The sequence below is a fragment of the Cyprinus carpio genome, chromosome A14 (genome assembly GCF_018340385.1).
Source record: "Cyprinus carpio isolate SPL01 chromosome A14, ASM1834038v1, whole genome shotgun sequence".
Lineage (NCBI taxonomy): Eukaryota > Metazoa > Chordata > Actinopteri > Cypriniformes > Cyprinidae > Cyprinus > Cyprinus carpio.
Genome location: NC_056585.1, coordinates 13,388,279 through 13,408,584, shown reverse-complemented (window position 1 = coordinate 13,408,584; position 20,306 = coordinate 13,388,279). Strand labels below are relative to the sequence as shown.

At 36.5% G+C, this 20,306-nt stretch overlaps 1 protein-coding gene across 2 annotated transcripts in view; it reads right to left on the bottom strand.

Moving 5' to 3' along the window:
• Positions 1-1,340: 1,340 nt before the first annotated feature.
• Positions 1,341-20,306, bottom strand: part of LOC109084566 (polycomb group RING finger protein 3) — a 32,500-nt gene continuing 13,534 nt past the window's right edge. The window contains exons 1-9 of one of the 2 annotated variants that reach the window (XM_042769918.1): positions 19,882-20,285; positions 17,313-17,430; positions 16,709-16,805; positions 13,584-13,639; positions 13,345-13,455; positions 9,859-9,947; positions 5,577-5,714; positions 4,191-4,271; positions 1,341-3,925 (exon numbers count right to left, since the gene is read on the bottom strand). In XM_042769918.1, coding sequence (XP_042625852.1) covers positions 3,878-3,925; positions 4,191-4,271; positions 5,577-5,714; positions 9,859-9,947; positions 13,345-13,455; positions 13,584-13,639; positions 16,709-16,805; positions 17,313-17,430; positions 19,882-19,923 — 780 coding nt within the window. In that variant the 5' untranslated portion in view covers positions 19,924-20,285 and the 3' untranslated portion in view covers positions 1,341-3,877. Of the gene's footprint in view, positions 3,926-4,190; positions 4,272-5,576; positions 5,715-9,858; positions 9,948-13,344; positions 13,456-13,583; positions 13,640-16,708; positions 16,806-17,312; positions 17,431-19,881; positions 20,286-20,306 lie in introns of those variants that run through there. The other variant, XM_019099254.2, reaches the window with a different exon arrangement.

Below are 20,306 nucleotides of genomic sequence, written 5' to 3'. Positions count from 1 at the left end.
TTATTTTTTTTTACATTAAAGTAATTAGATATTTTAGCATTACATTAATGACAACTGCAGGAAAATGTATTTTATTGTTTTATTGTTAAAAACGTCACACTGGTAATAATTTCTTTTTTTAGATTTGGGGTGAAATACGACACAGATGTGTTACAGATCATTTCCTGAAATTCACCTAAGGATCATCCTCTGATATCATTACTACATCCTCATATTTGTAGCTCAGTTTCAAATTTCAAAGTCAGTCACGGAGCACCATTGTCGCAGGGCCACACGCTGCCAAAAAAACTAGCAAACGGAAATAAGACGACCAGTCTCCAGTCTTGGCAACTGCAATCTGCACACAGTCCACAGCTTCTAACGCAGTAAAGCAGGTCTCTAGTAAGCTGGTTACAGCCTGTCTGTCAAGTGAAGTAGCGCTGATGTCTCAATGCAAGCCTGCTAACATGGTCCGAGCATCGATCCATCCCAATACTGCGCAGCACAGCGAATCTACCTCAGAGCGCTAACACACCTCTCATGCACAATGAGGCCCTGGGAGAGTGGAACTGTGTGGTGATTTAAACAATACTACAGCAAAAAACCCTGTCTTCCGACCTGCCTTCATCGCCAAAAAATGGAACAACAACATAGAGATTTGTGATAGAGGTTTAACAATATATAACAGTGCCAGAACAAGTTGCCATGTTCAAATCCTGGGGTGATCGAACAAAGCTGTGGAAATGATGTACGACAGGTCTTTACTCTAAATGCCAGTGTACTTTATGACGGCAGATGACAATGATGGTGTTATTTTGCCATTTGAGACTTATTCAGAGTTTCATAGGACAGCAGTTAACGAAAATTCATGAATCCACACCTGACTTCCCTCTAAGACAGGCTGTAAAAACAAGTTTCACAAGACCTGAGAGCACCAAACATGTCAAAAAGCTAGGTATGATAAATACGGGTATTTTAAGACTCACCCCTGGTCTGCACCATGTTTAGTTCGGTTTATTTTCAAAAGATACAAAAGATTAGCACCAGTTATTGGCTCAAATGGGAGAAACACCAGCAAGCACCAGGCTTCACCATGGCAATGACCCACCCCAGTGTTTGCCATGGCAACGACCCCACAAAAGTATGTAGCGAGTATCAGAAACGCATTAAATAAAAACAGTAAAAATCATGCATTTGTTGCATTTTCATCACCAGGAATAAACCTGCAGTCTGTGTTTGGAATGCTAGCCATATAAATGTTTGCATGAAATGGCTGATACATACAAAAACCAAATCTTTAAACCATCGTGGCATCATCTTCTTTACAAGAACATAACGGTGGTGATGTAATGAAGAAAAATATTAATTGAGTCTGAAGACAGAATGCATACTGAGATAATTCACATTATAAGACAGTGAAAAAAGACTCACGGGCAGACAAAACATTATTTCTATGCAAGACTGCAGTACTGGATTTACAAAACATCTATATTTGTGGAATAACTTAATGATGAGATCCAGAAAGATTTGGTCAAGCTGGTTTGGCATTTACCCGTGTAAAAGTTGACCGCTATAGGAGATGACGCAGGCCTGCTCATTGTTTCAAAGTAAAAACAGACTTTTTAAGTAAATGTTTGGATATAAAAAGTCAATTAGCTCTTTAAGAAAGGTTTCAAATACATTTAGGTTAGAAATCTTATAAGAGCCCTTTAATGTTTGATCAACTAGAGGCAGTGTGTCTGCCAAAGTCCACAATGGAAATATAAATTACTATAACTCATTTAGGGCTCACAAAAAAAATAATTTCGACAAATAGCCAATTTTCACTAACCTAACCAGAAAAATCATAAATATAAATCTCTGATCTCAATTTACCATATTCCTCTATATTAAATCGGTTAAGGTCAAACGCTGTTCGCATTCTGCCATTCATGCAGCTTGCCATCCGGAATAGAGTGAAGTCAAGAGGGAGGATGAAGCCTTTGGCACTAAAGACAGTGATAAAACAAATAACTGTACAATACATATGGACGGTTACTTTTGGGTTACATTCGAACTGCGGAGGAGCGGAGAACTGACCGTCATCGTAAGGAAGGACTGAATGTTTCATCTTTTTTTCTCAATTAAAAGGTAATGCATTGCATATGTGACATTGAGGCTGTGGGATTATACGACAAGACATACATGTATCTGAGGGGTTGGCTGTTTCTGAAAGTAAGTTAAAGATATTAACATTTTAAGAAATCATTCGTACACATCCTTAATGATTCTAGAGCTGCAAATTAACATTCGGGAGGTTTAAATGATTAAAAGCACCTTTCCGGTTCAGAAATTGATTTTTAATCACTGATGCATTTAATTAGACACTTAAAAAGATGTACTGATAGAATTTCCTAACCCTTGTCCAATAGCTTGGGTCATATTTACCCCAAAATCTAATGAAAAAAGAGGGAAAAACTAAATATTTATATATGTTTTGTAAAATAATTTGATAAAATAATAATAATAATAATGAATATTATTATAGTTCATTTATTAAATTATATTAAAGAAAAAGTAGTTTGTTTTTATAACCATTAAGATTTTTTGCATTGTGATGATATTTTCTTAATTAAAACATTCTCCAAAACTTCTCATTACCGCAATGCATATACAAAATTTTTTAAATAAAATTTGATTTTTAAATTGCATTTATACATTACAGATGTTTAGACTGTATTGACTTTAAGATGTGCTGTAAATAATGATAATAGGCTGAATTAAATTTTTTTACTGTAATACATTTTTACTGTATTACAGAAATGAGAATCTGCATTGAGAAAAATGAAAATCACAAAAACATAATTGCATAAATGCATAATTTATAATTAATCTATATGTTTTATGACACGACTGAATTTAGGCGGGGGATTTGCATAATTATGAAAATAAAAACAAAACAAATCTTAATGGTCCAAAAACCAAGCTTAATTTTCTTTAAGCAAAATACAATTTCTTTTCCTTCTTTTTTTTTCTTTTGATTTTGGAGTGAAAAATATTTTGTCAATTTCACCTAATTTGCAATCTGCCTTTATTTACTGAATATTTATGTCTTTTCCATGTAGCCACATAAACGCAGGCCAAAATATAGCACTTTTGGAAAACCACTCTAAACGGTCTCTATTTTTCTAGCCTTTAAGTCTTTCACACACTCTTTCATCCTTCCTCTCCATCAACAACTTTTATATACAATATTGGTAAATAGAACATAAATACTACACATAAATTTGCCTATTCACAATTCCACTCGTAGAGACGTCGGAAAGTAAAGAAAGAAACCGCTCTGAAATAATACACTCATATAAACTGCTTTATATAAGTTTAGAAAGGCTCTGCGCTCCCGAGAAGTGTTAGCTAAGACCTGAGAGAGAGCAGTCAGTTTGAAACACCTCCTCTCTTCTGGTTAGCAGTGTAAAAGTGGACACTTCCATGGAGGACGGCAGACAACGAGCACCATCTTGCCCATAACTGAAGTGGGAACAAAGTCCAATAGTACAAAAAAAAAAAGTTAAACCTTTCTCATGACCTTCTTTTTTTTTTTGTCTTTTTTTGTTTTAATAGTGTAAACAGTGCACCAATTGGGTCTTGGTTCCACTTTTCTCAACTATACAAAAGTATAAATATATGCTTTCTCTCAATTTTTCACATATCTAGGACATATAGAGGACGAAAAGACAGAGAAAAGCGGTTGTTTCCGTAAGTCGTCAGCGTCGCAGTGGCTGTGCTGGTTTTGTTGTTTGCTGGCTCATATCCGTGTTGACGGGTGTTCGTTTGTTGCGGGCGTTGATGGTCTATGCATATATAGCACGTAGCACAGTCCTCAGCCACTGGGCCAAAACAACCAAGCGTTTTTGTCCAACTACAGCAGATCCATTTTGGGTCTGTAATGAAGGAGGAGGGGGGATTTCTGGAACGCACACAAAACACACAAGCATTCGTGTGACTGAAAGTCATAGAGCCACTAGAATGAAAACAAATGCACAGAAAGTCAAACGCATCTATACAACACAAAGACAATTTCATAACTTCACATACTCTATTTGATTATGCATGCAAATAAATATGCAAAGTATCCATGCATGTATAGAAAGTGACATGCACATCAATACAGCAAACAGGAAGACTAAAGCCAGGCTTCTCTTATAAATGCACGCAAATTTCTCATTAATTACCTTAAATCTCCATCTTGTTACCACAACAAATTTCAAAGTATGGTCCTTGCCCAAGATTTCTTCATTGCATAAGATGTCCAGCTGAAAGCAAGCACATAAATATAGCAAACAAACCCCTCAAAAATATACCATATAAGAGAAGTCTAAACAAAACTATGCTTTCCGTGATCTTTCAGTACTATTAAATAAGTCAGCTGATCATTAGCATACAATAAACTGAATATAATTTTTTACTCTTATGAGTGTTTTTTTTTTTTTAATTAAATTTACGATATAAAAAGATTTTATTCACACCTAAATATGTAGAACACAATTAGGACAATGCGCAAGTATACAGTTTATCAGCTATTATACAAAATTATGAGTAGAGATTAGAGAATGCTGCAACTGACCAATCAAAATAAAGTAATCCAGAGAACCGCATAATCAATTGTGCACGAACGTCTCTGGGGACAGGTGGGATTTTATGGTGCTTTACAGAAGAGTGACAGTCCTTTGTACACTCAAAACATTCAGTTCCACCTATTATTCAAGCCAAAACAAAAGATGCAAACCTTTAATGCACAAGAGCAGCCATAACCGTCCAGAGGATTATGTGTATCACAGTATCTCTGGAATAGTGTGCATTGAAACACCAGTGCCGGTGTCTGCGTGTTTTGGCTCGCTGTGAGTTGAATGACAGCAGTACAACCACAGCAACACCTGCTGGAGGCCATGAGCTCTCGGCACTATTCAAAGTTTAAAGTCATCTAGGATGCGAGCCAGGAACGTCTGACAGTGAAACAATGAAACGTTTGATGCTTTTTCGAATTTAGTTCTTCAAAGATTTTGCTTTTCTCCTGCACTTCAAAGCCGAGCCGCTACACAAACCGCTCCCATTTCGGAATCATATTTTTGGTATTATACTGCTGGCAGCTATAACTCTCAATACTTGTGGAGAACAACAGGCATCTGACAGTATTATTGCGCGGGAAAGTTTTTGACGGATGTGTGTGGTGGAATAGCCCACAAATTTTTATCACAAAGGAGAAAAAAAACGGTGATGGAACAGCAGTAATTAGTCAAGTTTTGTGTTAAATTGCACTGAGACGTTGGCAGGCTGCGAGATACATGACAGAGAGCAAATGATATTACAGGCTATTATTTGTCTCTGAAAATATGAGGCACGCTGAAAGCTTTGTGAGAATCGTGACAGCACGGAGGAGCTTTGAAATCTGTGTGGTGACTCATGCAAGAGCCATTGTCATGAAGTGCATGCCGATGCTAGCCGGCGTGGTGGCAAAGGTCTCTAACAAGTTAACTTTAACCGAGGGAAAAGGAAGATAATGGGTTTTGTCTCGAACTTCGCTCGTTGCATGAGGGCGTCAGGTCTGGGGGATCACATACCTCATTGAAAGATGTCAGGTTTAGCTTTTTTGCGATGAACTTCTTGAGGTGGAGAACGGTCGCCTGAGCCGAACAACGAATCCACTTCCGCTTGAGGCCTCTGAGCTTACTGCTGTTACACTCCAGACAGATACTCACCTGAACAGACAGGAAGGAGAGAGAGAGAGAGAGAGAGAGAGAGAGAGTTTGACTTAGCACTGATAATCAAATGGATGATTTAGGTAACTGCATTGTGGGAACAAGAAAATTCAACAAATACTGAAGCTTAACATGTTTTGCAATGTTTGAATCCATTCGGTCTAGGCTCAGACTAAACAACAGATACCATATAGAGCTTCACAAAATATTTACACGTGTAAAAACATGATATTTCAGGTACTAAACCTTCCAAACTGGTAGAATTATCTTTTTATCTTTAATGGAGGCTCCCGCAATCTTCTTTTTGCTTTGTTAGACCTGTACTGTACTATTAGTATAAAGTATGCACTGCCAATGTCCACTGTCACTCACATCGCCTATAAATTCTCATTTGTTGTCATTTAACAGGTTTAAACTGATAGCAATTTGCAGTGAGAAACAACTGGAGGTAATTCATTTAATATAATTTTCAATACAAATTAAAAGATTGGTAATCGCAATTGGCAATAAAGATAATTTTAATGTAACAAAATCTGCTTCAAATAAATGCCGTTCTTTTGAACTTAAAAGATTCCTGAAAAAAAGTATCACTTTATATATATATATATATATATATATATATATATATATATATATATATATATATATATATATATATATATATATATATATATATATATATATATATATATAAATAAATTTTATACAAAATATTAAGCAGCACAACCGTTTTCAACAATAGTCAAGTCAAATAGTAAATACATATGACTTTTGCTTAGCGAGTGTTAATTTTAGACCCTGGCCTTTAAGTTACCATTTCTTTAGGATGAATCGTTCATATTAAAAAAATTTGCTAAATGAATAAATGTCATCGCAAACCCATGCATAAACCCAGACAGGGCATAAAGTCAAGAGTCTTAAGCAACATGATGCTAATTAAAAAAAAATGCATAGTCACACACAAATACCGACACCATCAAAACAATTTCCACAACAAAGAATCAGATGCCAGCAAGTGCTCCTCCTTCTTTCAAAACTGAGCTGACGGTTGAGTCGCCAGTCAACTGCGGCCGCTTCGGGCTGCCCGGCAGGTGCAGTGGCAGAGTGAGGGCTTCAGAGAGTCAAGATGCATTAAGTATTTCATGTTTTTTTTTTTTCTCTATCTTTTTTTTTCTCTCTCTATAATTTATTTATCAGAGAAGATTTGTATGGCTGCACATTTGGAACAGGCCTCACCAAGAACAGACAGTAATGGAGAAGTATGTGGAGGGGCAGTTGCGCCTGCCGGCTAAATGCCGGTCCATTTCAAGGGCAAACGGTGCCGGGAGAAAACCGAGGCTTTCTGAGGACCACGTACAAACACATTCTTTACAAGAACAGTGTGCTGCAAATCAGAGATTTGCTCTGTTATAGGCAGGTGGTGGTGAGATGTAATACAAACATGGATGTACTATTCAACACAAGCAAGGAACTTCACTATTAGCTGCGTATCTATGTGTGTGTGTGTGTGATTACTGGGTCATTACTGCACGGCCGGGGCTGCTATGCTCACCGCAAACAGTCACACAAATGACTAACGGTGAACTCACTCATACAATTAAACCTCCAGACCCCAGAACGACTGTAAGAGAGGCTTTTTATTTTACCACCGAATATCATTCCTTCCTCAAGATGTTGTGAGCTGTTGATTATTGTTATTTAAAATCTAATTCTACAAGGATAGATATTCTGGTTTGTTTGGGGAATCACCAGAGGATGATATCTATCACACACTCGCCATGTTATTATAAGCCCATGTTCAGTCGTCATTTTAAAAAGGCTGTATTTTACACTTGCAGTATCCCCCCACCCCCACCCCAGAGCTAATCTAAGGTTTCTTGAACCAAAATCAGTCAATTTAATTTCAAATGTCCATTTTCTATATTCTCTCTCTAGCCCTTAAAATTAAATTGGCTCTTTGTAATCTATTTTACAGACAACTGGTGATCTTCAATATGCGAATGAATCATTCTTATGAGTCATATCTTTTCAGTGATTCCTGTGGTCGGAATTATACAAACTGGACTGATTGGGTCCTAGTGGTCCTTCAGAGACTCACTGAACTCTTTTAGAGATGTCAGACTCGGAATGATTTCGATTAACAACATGCAACAAGTGGGGACAATTATGTGAGGACCAAATTTAAATAGTACTGAATAAATCTTTACTGTGAATCTTTTGGTCTGAATGATTCTTTCACAGATTGGACTGAATTGGTCCTGGTGCTTCTGAAGTAAACAATTCAGAGACTCACTGAACTGACTCTTTTGGACAAGCCAGACTTGCAATGATCTCAATTAACAACATCCATCACGTGATGATGATTATCTGAGGATTGTCCAAAAATAACCACTAAACCACCGTAGCAGTGGAGTAAAACTTTCAGCACACAACATCCATCACGTGATGATGATTATCTGAGGATTGTCCAAAAATCAATCATGAATTTCATGTGCAGTTTTGGCACAGGCTGGTTCTTTTTGGCTCCAACTTCTCCTCACAAGGTCACGTTGGATGGGTCTGACCCAACAGACACATTAGCAGAAGTGTTCCACAGCCATCCGAGTGTAGCTGAATGAGCACTGCTGAAATTTTCATTCACGATTTATATTATACATGAGGCCAAAGTGCCTGTTTCAGCTTTACTACAGCAGACCGCATGAACAGACAATCTGTCCTCGCACTTTTACAAGACAACTCATGACAACAGGACATCAGTAACTCTGAAATCTTAATCGATCTCTTCCTCCTAAAACAAGAACACACACACATACTTCGGCCATTTACACCCTAGCATACTGTCTCCATGCCTTCTGTTCTTCTTTGTGGTTTCTGCTTTATAAATCTCACTCACACAAGCACACATTCCACTAGGGATTCTTATATCACAGTAGGAGTTATTTTATGAGTTGTTTTTGCTGGAAATGCAATCATTGCAAAAAGAAGGGTATATATTTTAATATTGCCAACCACACAAATATATAAAAGATGGTATATGCAGCATGACAGACTGAACACCCTACACTCCACTGACATCAGATTCTGTATAAGAAAGACATTCTATTCCAAAATGCAGAAGCAGTGAGTAGACAGCAGCCGCACAACCTTCTGTTATTACATTATTAAGAAGCTCAGAGGAGAGCAGGAATACAAATCTACTATATAAGAATCTTTAATGAAACTACCAACCCTATAAAACACTGAAATGGCTCTGGATTAATATCTGAACACAGATTGGATATTACAGACAGGAAGGGGCAGATCATTTGACATATTGACATTTTTTTTTTTAAATGGAACACTAGAACACTGCACTGAATACTGCTGTTTTTTATACTTATACATTATATATATATACTTATATATATATATATATATATATATATATATATATATATATATATATATATATATATATATATACATATACATATATATATATATACACACACATATATACACATATATACACACATATACATATACACATATATATATATATTTTTTTATATATATATATATATATATGTGTGTGTGTATGTATATATATATATATGTAAATGCATTATGCAATGATAATAGTAAACAGTATTGTGCTAAACATTTTAAAATAAATAATTAATTTTAAAATATATTAAATAAGAAAAGAGATCTTTAACTTGTAATAATATTTCACAATAATGTTTATCTATTTCACAATTATTTTTTAATATTTTTATGGCTTTTTGTCAGCCTTGGTGAACAGCGACTTCTTTCAAAAAATTACTTATGAAATTTTGTGCAAAAAATGTCTCAAAATAAAAAAATTAAAAAAATTAAAAGTTGATATAATTGGTTCATTCACCACTCTAAAAATGGAAGCTGGTCATATTGCTCACACTGCATTATGGGATATGTTATTCTATTCTGGGTCTGCTCTTGTAAACTGGGAAATATATGTCATCCATGTATTCTAAAGTACTGTACACTGCAGAAATAGACTAGTACAGTGGTATGATATTCCAAAAATAGCCCTTATGTGTTCTTACTAACTAGGTCATGCTAACAGAGTGTGAGGCTCCCTTGTGGGACATTAGCAAGGTCAGATGGGTACGGGGAAACCTACCTGCTCATCACTGCGATGGTAGTCATTGTCCTCCTCTGCTTTCTCGTCTCCTGCTTCCTTATTGGCTGGATCTTCTGATTTCAGGTCACCTGGTGGGGTAAAATGTCAACAATTTTTTTTTTTTTTTTTTTTTTTTAAACAAGACTGTCCCCAGACAACCATAAGAACCATCTTTTTTGTGCACATCCATCTCTCCACAATTCTGCTTTCATACTACTGTAGAAATAAAAGCACAGGCATTTATCTTTCCAAACATCATCTTCGCATTTTAAAACAACACGTTTATCATAGTTCATTTTAAGATTCCAAGATTTTGTAGTTCATTGCTTCTCAGAGCTTGAATTATATTGAGTACTAGTTTGTGAGTCTGGGAAGAGTTTCTTCATTACACAGTGAAGAAACATTCATCAAACACAAAAAAAGCAATTATCTCAACCTGCTCCCCCACGCATTCACCAATCTCCAAAACAAGTCTGCACCTCATCAATGGAAACAGATTAATTTGTGTGATTGTGTGATTCAACCTGCCCAAAGAACACTTCACACCTCAGACAGCTGCCCACTGATCAGGTCAGAAACTAGGGCTCCATCTCATTACTGATTTATGGAAGCAGAAAAATACTCTTATTTATTAATATTGGTAAGAGGGATCCAATGTAACTTATACTATCATTTAAAAGTTTAGGGTCAGTACGATTTTTTTTTTTTTTTTTATAAAATCGATACTTTTATTCAGCAAAATGCATTAATCTCAAGTGACAGTAAAGACAAATTTAATGTACATAATGTTACAAATATTTATAATGTTCCATTCATCAAAGAATCCTGAAAAAAAGGTTTCTACAAAGATATTTAGCAGTGCATTATAATAAAATTACAATTAAAAAAAATGTTTCCTGAGCACCAAATCAGCATATTAAAATGGTTTCTGAAGGATCATGTGACAATGACTGGAGTAATAGCTGCAGAAAATTCAGCTTTGCATCACAGGAATAAATGACTTTTTAAAATATATTAAAACAAATTAGTTATTTTAACTTATAAATAATATTACACAATATTAAGATTTTTTTTTTTTACAATAAATGCAGCCTTGAGCAGAAAATATTTTTTTCAAAATTATTTTAAAATAAAATCTTACTGTCCTTAATTTTTGTTTCTGTGGCTGTTGACAGCAGGCCACAGATGCTGTCCATATAGTTTAAGCTGTATTTAACTATGGATATCCTCCATTTATATAATCAACACTTTATTTTTTTATTAAAAATCACCAAAACTGGCCAATGCAGGACGGAATTAGATACATATGACCAGTCCAGTCGAGTGTGGTTGACTTATTTTATTGCATTTCAACTGATCAACTGTCCACACACGCTCATGATTTTGTATGAGGGGCTGTCAAACATCACTATGACATTGTCATTGCATCACCAGAAATCTCAACTGCAGTAATGGGAAAGGAAAAGAGATTTTGTGCATCTGGACGAAATGCTGTCTGGGTTCAGTCGTTCATAAGCCTTGACTGCTACAGCGATGGCTTCTTCCCAGGACACTCTGAATATCCTTTCCGATAGTTAAAATGTTCCCTGACTGGAAAAGAAGTTCACGGAGTCTGAGCTAATCTGCGGCAAGCAGACTGTGAAGGAGAGAAAAAGCAGGACTTCCAGCGAAATAAATTTCGTTAGGGTGGTTAATAGACGGGGTGCCTCCATAAAGCTGTCCGCGGATGAGGTGGACAAGCTCAGGTAGCAATTTTACCATGCTTTCCGGAAGGGTTACTTCTTTTTTAAGCTCGGCAACAGTCTGGTTAATATCCACTGTGATGGGATTTGAGAAGCACTGTCAGGTACCCTACCATGGCAGATTCAGGCAGATATAATAGCACACCTGTGACACCAGGCCAGAACAGCACTTTCGATGCTCATAAAACTCGTAAATAAAGGTTGTCATAATTTATGCATATTTGTGGGAAGGTAGTGTAGTAACGCCTCTCCTCTCAGTCCAGTTTGATAGTTCTGTGGAGTGCTTGAGGACTGAAGACTTCAAATGAAGCACTATTGAGAAAAAACCAGTCTGCTAAACAATTTGGAACAAGAGACCACTTATGTCTGAGTCTTATTTACTACAATGCATGAATCCAGCCATTACGACTGCTGACTCAACCTGCCTGAGGCCCAGTATTTGCACAGACTTTATCACTGCACACGGTGCTAAAAGATGAAAAGAGCAAGATACTGCCTGGGTTTAGATGACTGTCTCCTCAAACAAAAGGTAAGGGCCTGTTTACTGCCAAATCCACTGAAATAATGTGCTTGTTTTGAGTCCAGAGACTTTCAAACATTCTTCCTTAACAGCTCCTTTAGAATTATGTAGGCAACATAATGCGTAAACAAATGTTAAGTTGCAATGTGAAAATTAAAGCATGTTTTCACATCAATTTTCATATTTAAAAAAAAAAGGTTTGAGGTCAGTAAGACTTCTTGCTTTGATTAATGTTTGTTTGATGTATGTGATTCTTCTTGAAAGAATAACAATAATATTGTAAAATATTTCTATTTAAAATAACGGTTTTCTGTTTCTTGTGATGTCAAAGCTGAATTTTCAGCATCATTACTCACGCTATCATAAAATTTACTCTAATATTTTGATTTCCTGCTCAAGAAACATTTCTTCTTAATATGAATGTTGAGAAACAGTTGTGGTACTTAATGTTTTTGTGGAAACCATTATACTTTTTTTTCAAGATTTGTTTGATGAAAGTTTAAAAGAACATTATTTGAAACAGAAATCTATTTTAACACTGTAAATGTTTTTATTGTCACTTCTGATCAACTTAATGCATCCTTTAATGCAGAAATAAAAATATGAATTAAATAAATAAGACCCCCAAACTTTTAAATGGTAGTGCATTATTTACAATGGCATGTATATTAGGAGTTATAATAACTTCAAAATCCCTTTAAATCATTCAAAAACATGCGTACACACACATTTCACCACTCCTCCCCCCAAAAATACAAAAGAAATTATAATTTGCATTTGGACACTAATTATTGTTTGAGTTATGATAATATTTATGATGTTTGAGGGATTATGGTAGTTTATGATGTGTGACATGATTCTTAATTTCTGTAATGCATACAGATTTACTTTTGAATGCTTTCTATAATCTCAATGGTTTTTCTCAATACTGAAATGGAGTCTTAACTTCTTTTAAATCAAAGCTAAATACACGCAGAAACAGCGCATTCTTGTGGCGTGGATGATACAGAAGAGCATACGCTGCATACAGTGATATGGAGAGACACAGAGGAGACTGTTGACGAAAGAAGCTTTTACGGGTTTGGAACGACATGGGGGTAAGCGATTAACGACAAAATTTTCATTTTGGGGTGGAGTATCCCTTTAAAGGCACACTGTACCACTTCCACTCAGATCGTAGATGGACTGTACCACCGACAGTAATTAAAAAGAACTGGGACGTACCATTGCGTTGAGCGTCCAGGTGTGTTTTCATGTTGCACAGTTCTCCTTTGATGTCTCCAGGCACTTCCATGCCTAACTTCTGATAGAATTCTCTCTGTTTCTTCATCTCCGCTGCACACAAGAGAGCAAAGAGGAAAAATTTAAGCCTTACTATTAAAATTTCATAAAATATGCTTTACATAAGAAAAATATGAAACATCCAAAAACTAAAAGGGGGGCGAGGGTGTTGAGACACAAACCTTCTTGCAGTCCTGGCACCAACTTATAGACAATATCTTGCATTGTTCGGTCATGGCTGGGGGAAGAGAGAAACAGTAATGAATATAATTTATTCAAATATGCATTATTACACAAACAAGAACATCAAGAAAATTGCATTTCTCATTTGCATTCGGCGGGCATGTTTCCTCATATCTATGATTGTTAATTAGCATATAGTGTAGTTCTTCCTCATGTCTTTATATTCTCCTGTGACTGGCGGTTCCCAGTGCTCGCAGGTAAAACCTATTAAGCGTGTGTTGACATGTTCATCTCTGTGGCGCCTCTGGTACCGCTGCCCACCTCCAAGAACATGTTACCATGCCGCAAATCCCACAAGTGCCGGTTACAAGCAGCCAACAGCCAAAACAAGCACCCGCTTTGAGATTCACAGCTCTTATCATGTTTCTTATACTTTCTAGGACACTGTAAATGAACTCTGGAAAAAATCTAAGTTCTTTTAAGATATCTGAAACTTTACAGGCATTTAACTCCTTTAAATCTCGTAAAAGGTGTTTAGAAGGTTTACAAAAAACTGTGTGCATTGTGACATTATTTTCATGAAAATTAAGAACATTTACCCCAAATTCTCATTTACACTACTTTTCAAAAATCAATAAATTCTGTAATGTTACATTCTTATGCTCACCATGACTACATTCAAATCATTTTAATATGCTAACTTGGTGCTCAAGAAACATTTCTTATCATTATCATTATTAATGTAAAATCAAAGCAGTTGTGCTGCTAAAACTTTTTTTTTTTTTTTTGTTGTTTTTGATTATTTGATGTTAAAAGTTAAAGAGTTTGGTTTTTATATAAATCATCTGTAACATTATAAATATATATTCCTTGTTGAATAAAAGCAAAAGTTTCTTTAAAAAAAATCTTCATGACCCCAAACTTATGTCTATAAAGCATAGCCTAATAAACATTCAGTATATTACAGTGAAAGGAATTCATTATTGTAATGAAAATAATGTCACAATGCAAAAAACTATTATTTTTGAGATTTTCTAGCTCAGTGTAAAAGTCCTTGTGACAGGACAGTTCCTCTTAATAGCACATAATGACTCAGACCAGTTGTAAACTGATCTTAGATCTACACTTGTGCCACTTTGAGAAACCAGGCCACGTTCTGTCAGAGTCCAGCTTGCTGTTAGCTGATCTGCTCCCTGAGGGCACAACGAGAGAGAGAGAGAGAGATCAGGATTGTGAGGCAGAGGAGCACCTGTGTCCCTGGTGCACAGCCAGAGCCACCACCTGTTCCCAAATCCCAGCAGCCTGGCGGGGAAGGTAGAGGTCCAATTAGCCACCACTGAGCTTCCACAGAGGGGGCCAGTAGGCCTGGCGGTGAGGGGGTGATTGGCATTTAGCTAGCTGATCAACAAAAGCCTTGTTTTGTGTGTGTGGGTGTATGTTTACACAAGTACCAGAGAGAGCTGAGGATCAATCAGCTGCCACTGTTAATACAGACAAATCCAGTTTTCATTCACGATCAAACAGCGTGGCTCGTAAACACTGGGGTGTTAAACTAAGGTCAGATTAATCATTCAGAGAAGGAAACGAGCTGGTTTGACGGAGTATAACATAATGTAACTGACCCCGAACTCTTATATTGTCTCTTATTCTCATATCCCACACGGCTTTCATCTACCAGCAGGGCCTCATTCAGAAGGAAGAACTGGGACCGTGGTGAATATTTAATGTGTTTGGAAATTGTTTCTCATCAGTGAGCAACTGCAAGCTTCTATGCTGCTAAATGACAATTATGAAAGACCTGGCATCCGGCCCGGCGCGCCAGCGGATCCATCAGACACAGAGGCACCGATGCTCAGGGGGCAGATGGACACCACACCCCAACAGTTTACACACACATACACACTACGCACATCTGCACATGTCTCTCAGCAGCAGTTTGTTCTCACAGCATAAAAAGGTTAAGGTCTTTTCCTGTTAAAACAGGAAGTTTGAGTTGGAGATATAATTGCAAAAGACTTGTTTGGTCAACTCTTTAAGACTACAAACACATGCATACAGATGACCTCAAAGGCTACGAGTCACATAAGATTTAAAAACATGATATGTATGTTAAGCAATAACCTGCAAGTTTTTTTTTTTTTTAATTCACAGTTTATGGAGTTTGTTGTGGTTGCTTACGGTCAAAAAGTTTACATGTCTATGACACTTTGGTATCTAGATAAGTCTTTGCCTCTCCTTTTATATAAGTCTACAGGATTTTTATCTTATATTGTCTGCCAAGCAAAAATCATAACTCAGAAAAAGTGTGATCACTTAAAGTAATAACTTTCCTCAACAAGCAGCTTTCAACAAACCATCAACCCTAAGAATGAGCAAATTTATATATATATATATATATATATATATAATTATATATATATATATATATATATATATATATATATATATATATATATATATATATATATTACACTGTATATTTACTGAGTTTAACACGTCGGTGTTATTTACCTCCATAAGATTGGTTTGGGGAAAAGGTTTGGGGTCAGTGAGATTTTTAGTAGTTTTTACTGTATCTTAAAAAAAAATGCATTGTGAATGTATTTACAAAGTGCATTTTCTATGATGTGCCCTCTTTAAAACGACATCGCATGCTTCAATTGCTTATGCACAGTGCCCCAGAGGTCACTTCCTTTCACGGCCACTTCCTCTCAAACTAGAAAAAAAATTTGCAAATCCAAAATAAAGTGCAATATTCTGCACTGTCGTGATAAATAAACACCCTGTGCTGGTTTAACACAACTGCTGCCCTTAAAATGACATCATATGGAGCAATTCAGTTCCAGAAATGTGTAAAACTTTCAGGTCACATCAGCAGATGTTTTCTCTGGGATGAGTGTGCTGGAGAGGAACGCTCCACCCTGGACATCAATAATTCACCTTCCGACAAAGACAGCTGGAGGGAGCCGCGTCGCCTTCAAATACCCATGTGGCTGCACGACATGCACTTAACATGCACAGAAGCCAGCAGTCAGAGACTATGCTATTCACCGGTGTGCCTTGATGGACACCTACTGGGCTACTGTGGGGTTTACACTGATTGTTTACTGTGGTAAACTCTTACCCGATGTACTGCAGTGGATGGCTCTGGTGAATGACAATCCGACATGTGGGACACGTGTTGTTCTCTTCTAGGTACTTCACCAAACAGCTCCTGCAGACTATATGTACAAACACACAGTTTAGACACCTTTATTAAGTTGATTCATTCTGTACGCATCACATTATACATCACAATGATAATTGCATTGATTTCCAAAAGACAAGAATGTCACATTGATGTGAAATTGTTTAAATGACTCAGCACAAACCCAGAGGTAAAAAAATAAAAAAATAAAAATAAAAAAACCTAATAGCACCTCTAGTTTTATGACTCAAACTACTAAAGCATAATTTCAAAGGCTCTTGATCTGTGGCACAATGACTCCCTCTAGTGTTTTTATTCAAAAACATGCTATATTTAATCTGAAAAAAAATTATATTTTGCTCATCCTTTTGCTGTTCAAACCACATGATTTTCACAAAAGAAGATTCTGAGTCATATCCTTTCAAATTAAACTTTCTGGGTAAAGCAACATTCTCAACACAATATATATCTATAGACAATATAGATTCAAAATGTTGTTCATAACTGAAAGACTAGACGTTGGTGCAGCAATGACACTTACAGGTGTGTAAGCACTCAGTGACTGTGGTGGCATCGATCAGGTACCCCTCACACAGACGACAGGTGATGTGGGCATTGATGTCCCACAGTTGAATCTTCCTGGTTAACATCTCGGGGTTCTGAATGAGAAAGAAAGGGAGGAAAAAGACAGGTTAAAGCATTTCACAACACACAAAACCACAATCCAAAAGTCAGGCTGAACAATCAGGGGTCAGGAGGGTGATGTCATAGGTCACTGAGGTCAACCCTTTAAACCAACCATGAGCTTGCCTTCACCCATTACATCAAAACAAAGGTCAAAAACAAGTGTTAGTCTAATTTCATGTTTTAAGTGAAGTCATGTTGTTTTCGTTTGGCTACATCCTAGTCTCCACTTTAAAGACAAAGTAGGGATGTTTAGGGATGTCCCATGTGAAGCAGCCAGACGACTATATTGACCAGACATGCTATCTACTGAAGTACAATCTGTGTCAGGACACATGCTGCTCATATTCAATACAGATTAAACAGATTATTCACCACTCCAGTGGCCAACTGGAAAGAAAATAATTAGATCCATTTTTCTTCAATATTTGTGATTCAGCTTTTAACAAAAAAATGTGAGAATCAAGTGGGAATTTGCACAATATCATCCATTTTAATTTTTTCTGGTGACTGATCAGAGATTGTCTGAAATCCCTGTTTTAATACGTGAATCAATTTTGACATAAATATTACACAAACTTCAACATTAAAGTCAACATACCCTAATTACTTCCCCGTCTCATTGTGCATGGTTTATCAGTGTATGTTATAGGTTTAAATAATTTTTTAATAACATTATTAACAAATAATAAAAACATTTGATAAAATCTAATAGAAAAGTTTTTATTTTACATAATAAATATGTACAAATACATAGCATTTAAAAATTTTTTGGAATAATGTACACTGATAAACTGAAATTACAAAAACTCTGAATGGTGTCTTTATGTTGGAGCTGGTTGGAACTGAAACAAGTGCAGAAAAGTAGAAGAAGAAAGAAAAGCACGCCTGGTACCGCAATAAGGCTAAATGTGTTCAGTTAGGCATGACCACAGATGTTTTATGTTATGGCACTTCCTCATAAAAGATTTTCAAACCTCATGAATTCTGCCACCAGCCATGATGCAATAACATAATCAGTGTAGTGCAGTGTCAAATGAGGACAGAGAACTGCCACGGGCTGCAGTGAATATTACACTCCCACATTAGTGGGCTTCAATAAAAGTTGGAGTTTCAAAGCCATTAATTTACCCATGAGTCTAAATGAAAGTGAAAGTGACGTGACATTCAGCCAAGTATGGTGACCCATACTCAGAATTCGTGCTCTGTGTTTGTATAGTAAGTAGTTAAATTTAACTGAGCAGTGAACACACACACACACTGTGAACACACACCCGGAGCAGTATTCTGAGAAAAAAATATCAAATCCAAGTATTAACAACACATTACACAAGGATCATGGACGTCACATAACAGATGTCACAATACAATTTTTAGTCAATAACATGCCTAGCATAGACAAACTGTTAAAAAGTATGACAACACAATTTTTGATTTAAACAAGCACAAATTAAGTTTGTGAGCTTTGGCAGAGGAGATAATTATCAAGGAATTAAAGACTTAAATTTCATATACAAGATTATAATCTTTGAATATAGCAAGCAAGTCATATGGATTACTTTAACAGGACCTTTTAAAGCAGTATAAATCACCATTTACTTTTGTTGTAAAAAAGAGGAAACTTGGGACATTCTGCACAACATCTCTATTTATGAAGAGATAAAATATGGGAAACTATGGTGGCCAAGAGAGCTCAACGCGTTGCAAATCGAAAAAAGACCTGCAAATTAAAAAAAAACAACTTCATCAGTTTGACAACACACGCTGCAAATGCTCACAACACAACCAAATAAAGAAACGCGCTGCAAATAAAATTCTTTATTTGGTTATGTATATTTGGGGGCAGCTGTGGCCTAATGGTTAAAGAGTTGGACTTGTAACCCGAAGGTCGCAGGTTTGAGTCTCGGTGCTGGCAGGAGTTGTAGGTGGGAGGGAGTGAATAAACAGCGCTCTCTTCCACCCTCAATACCCATGGCTGAACTGCCCTTGAGCAAGGCACTGAACCCCCAGTTGCTCCCCGGGCGCTGGATATATATAGCTGCCCACTGCTCCGGGTGTTTGTTCACTTCTCACTGTTGTGTGTGTGCACTTGGATGGGTTAAATGCAGAGCACCAATTCCGAGTATGGGTTACCATACTTGGCAAATGTCACGACTTTCACTTTCATGTTGTGAGCATTTGCAGTGTGTTTCTTTATTTGGTTATGTTGTGAGCATTTGCAGCATGTGTGTTGTCAAATTGATGAAGATGTTTTCTTGATTGGTGCTTTTTCTTTTTGCATGTGTTTTCTGAAGTTGCAGCGCGTTGAGCTCTCTCGGCCACTTTTTGGATGTGTTTTATGAAGTTGTGGAGTTTTTGGCTGTATCATTTAAGATTGTCAAAGGAATATTCACTCAAAAATGAAAATCTGCTGAAAATTTACTCACCTTCAGGCCATCTATGATCCTCTGCAGGAGTTCAAACAACATCACAATAATCCACAAGTAATCCACACAACTCCAGTGAAGCGAAAACCTGCATCTTCATAATTAACAAATCCATCAAGATGTTTTTTAACTTCAAACCATGCTTCTGGCTAAAATACAAGTCTATCTATAACATTACGTCTATTTACTTCTTTTTCCAGTGAAAAAGTCATCTCGCATGAATCAGAAGTGAAATCAGGAATGAAACAGATCAAGCACAGTTTACAAATGAAAACGGTTCAAACACTTCTAAATAAATGGTGTGAGAGGAACAGCAGGGGATGGACTTTTTCACTGGAGGAAGCATTATTATGGACTATGGACAGATATTACACATTTTATGCTATTTTTGCCAGAAGTGGCAGTTTTAAGTTAAAACATATTAA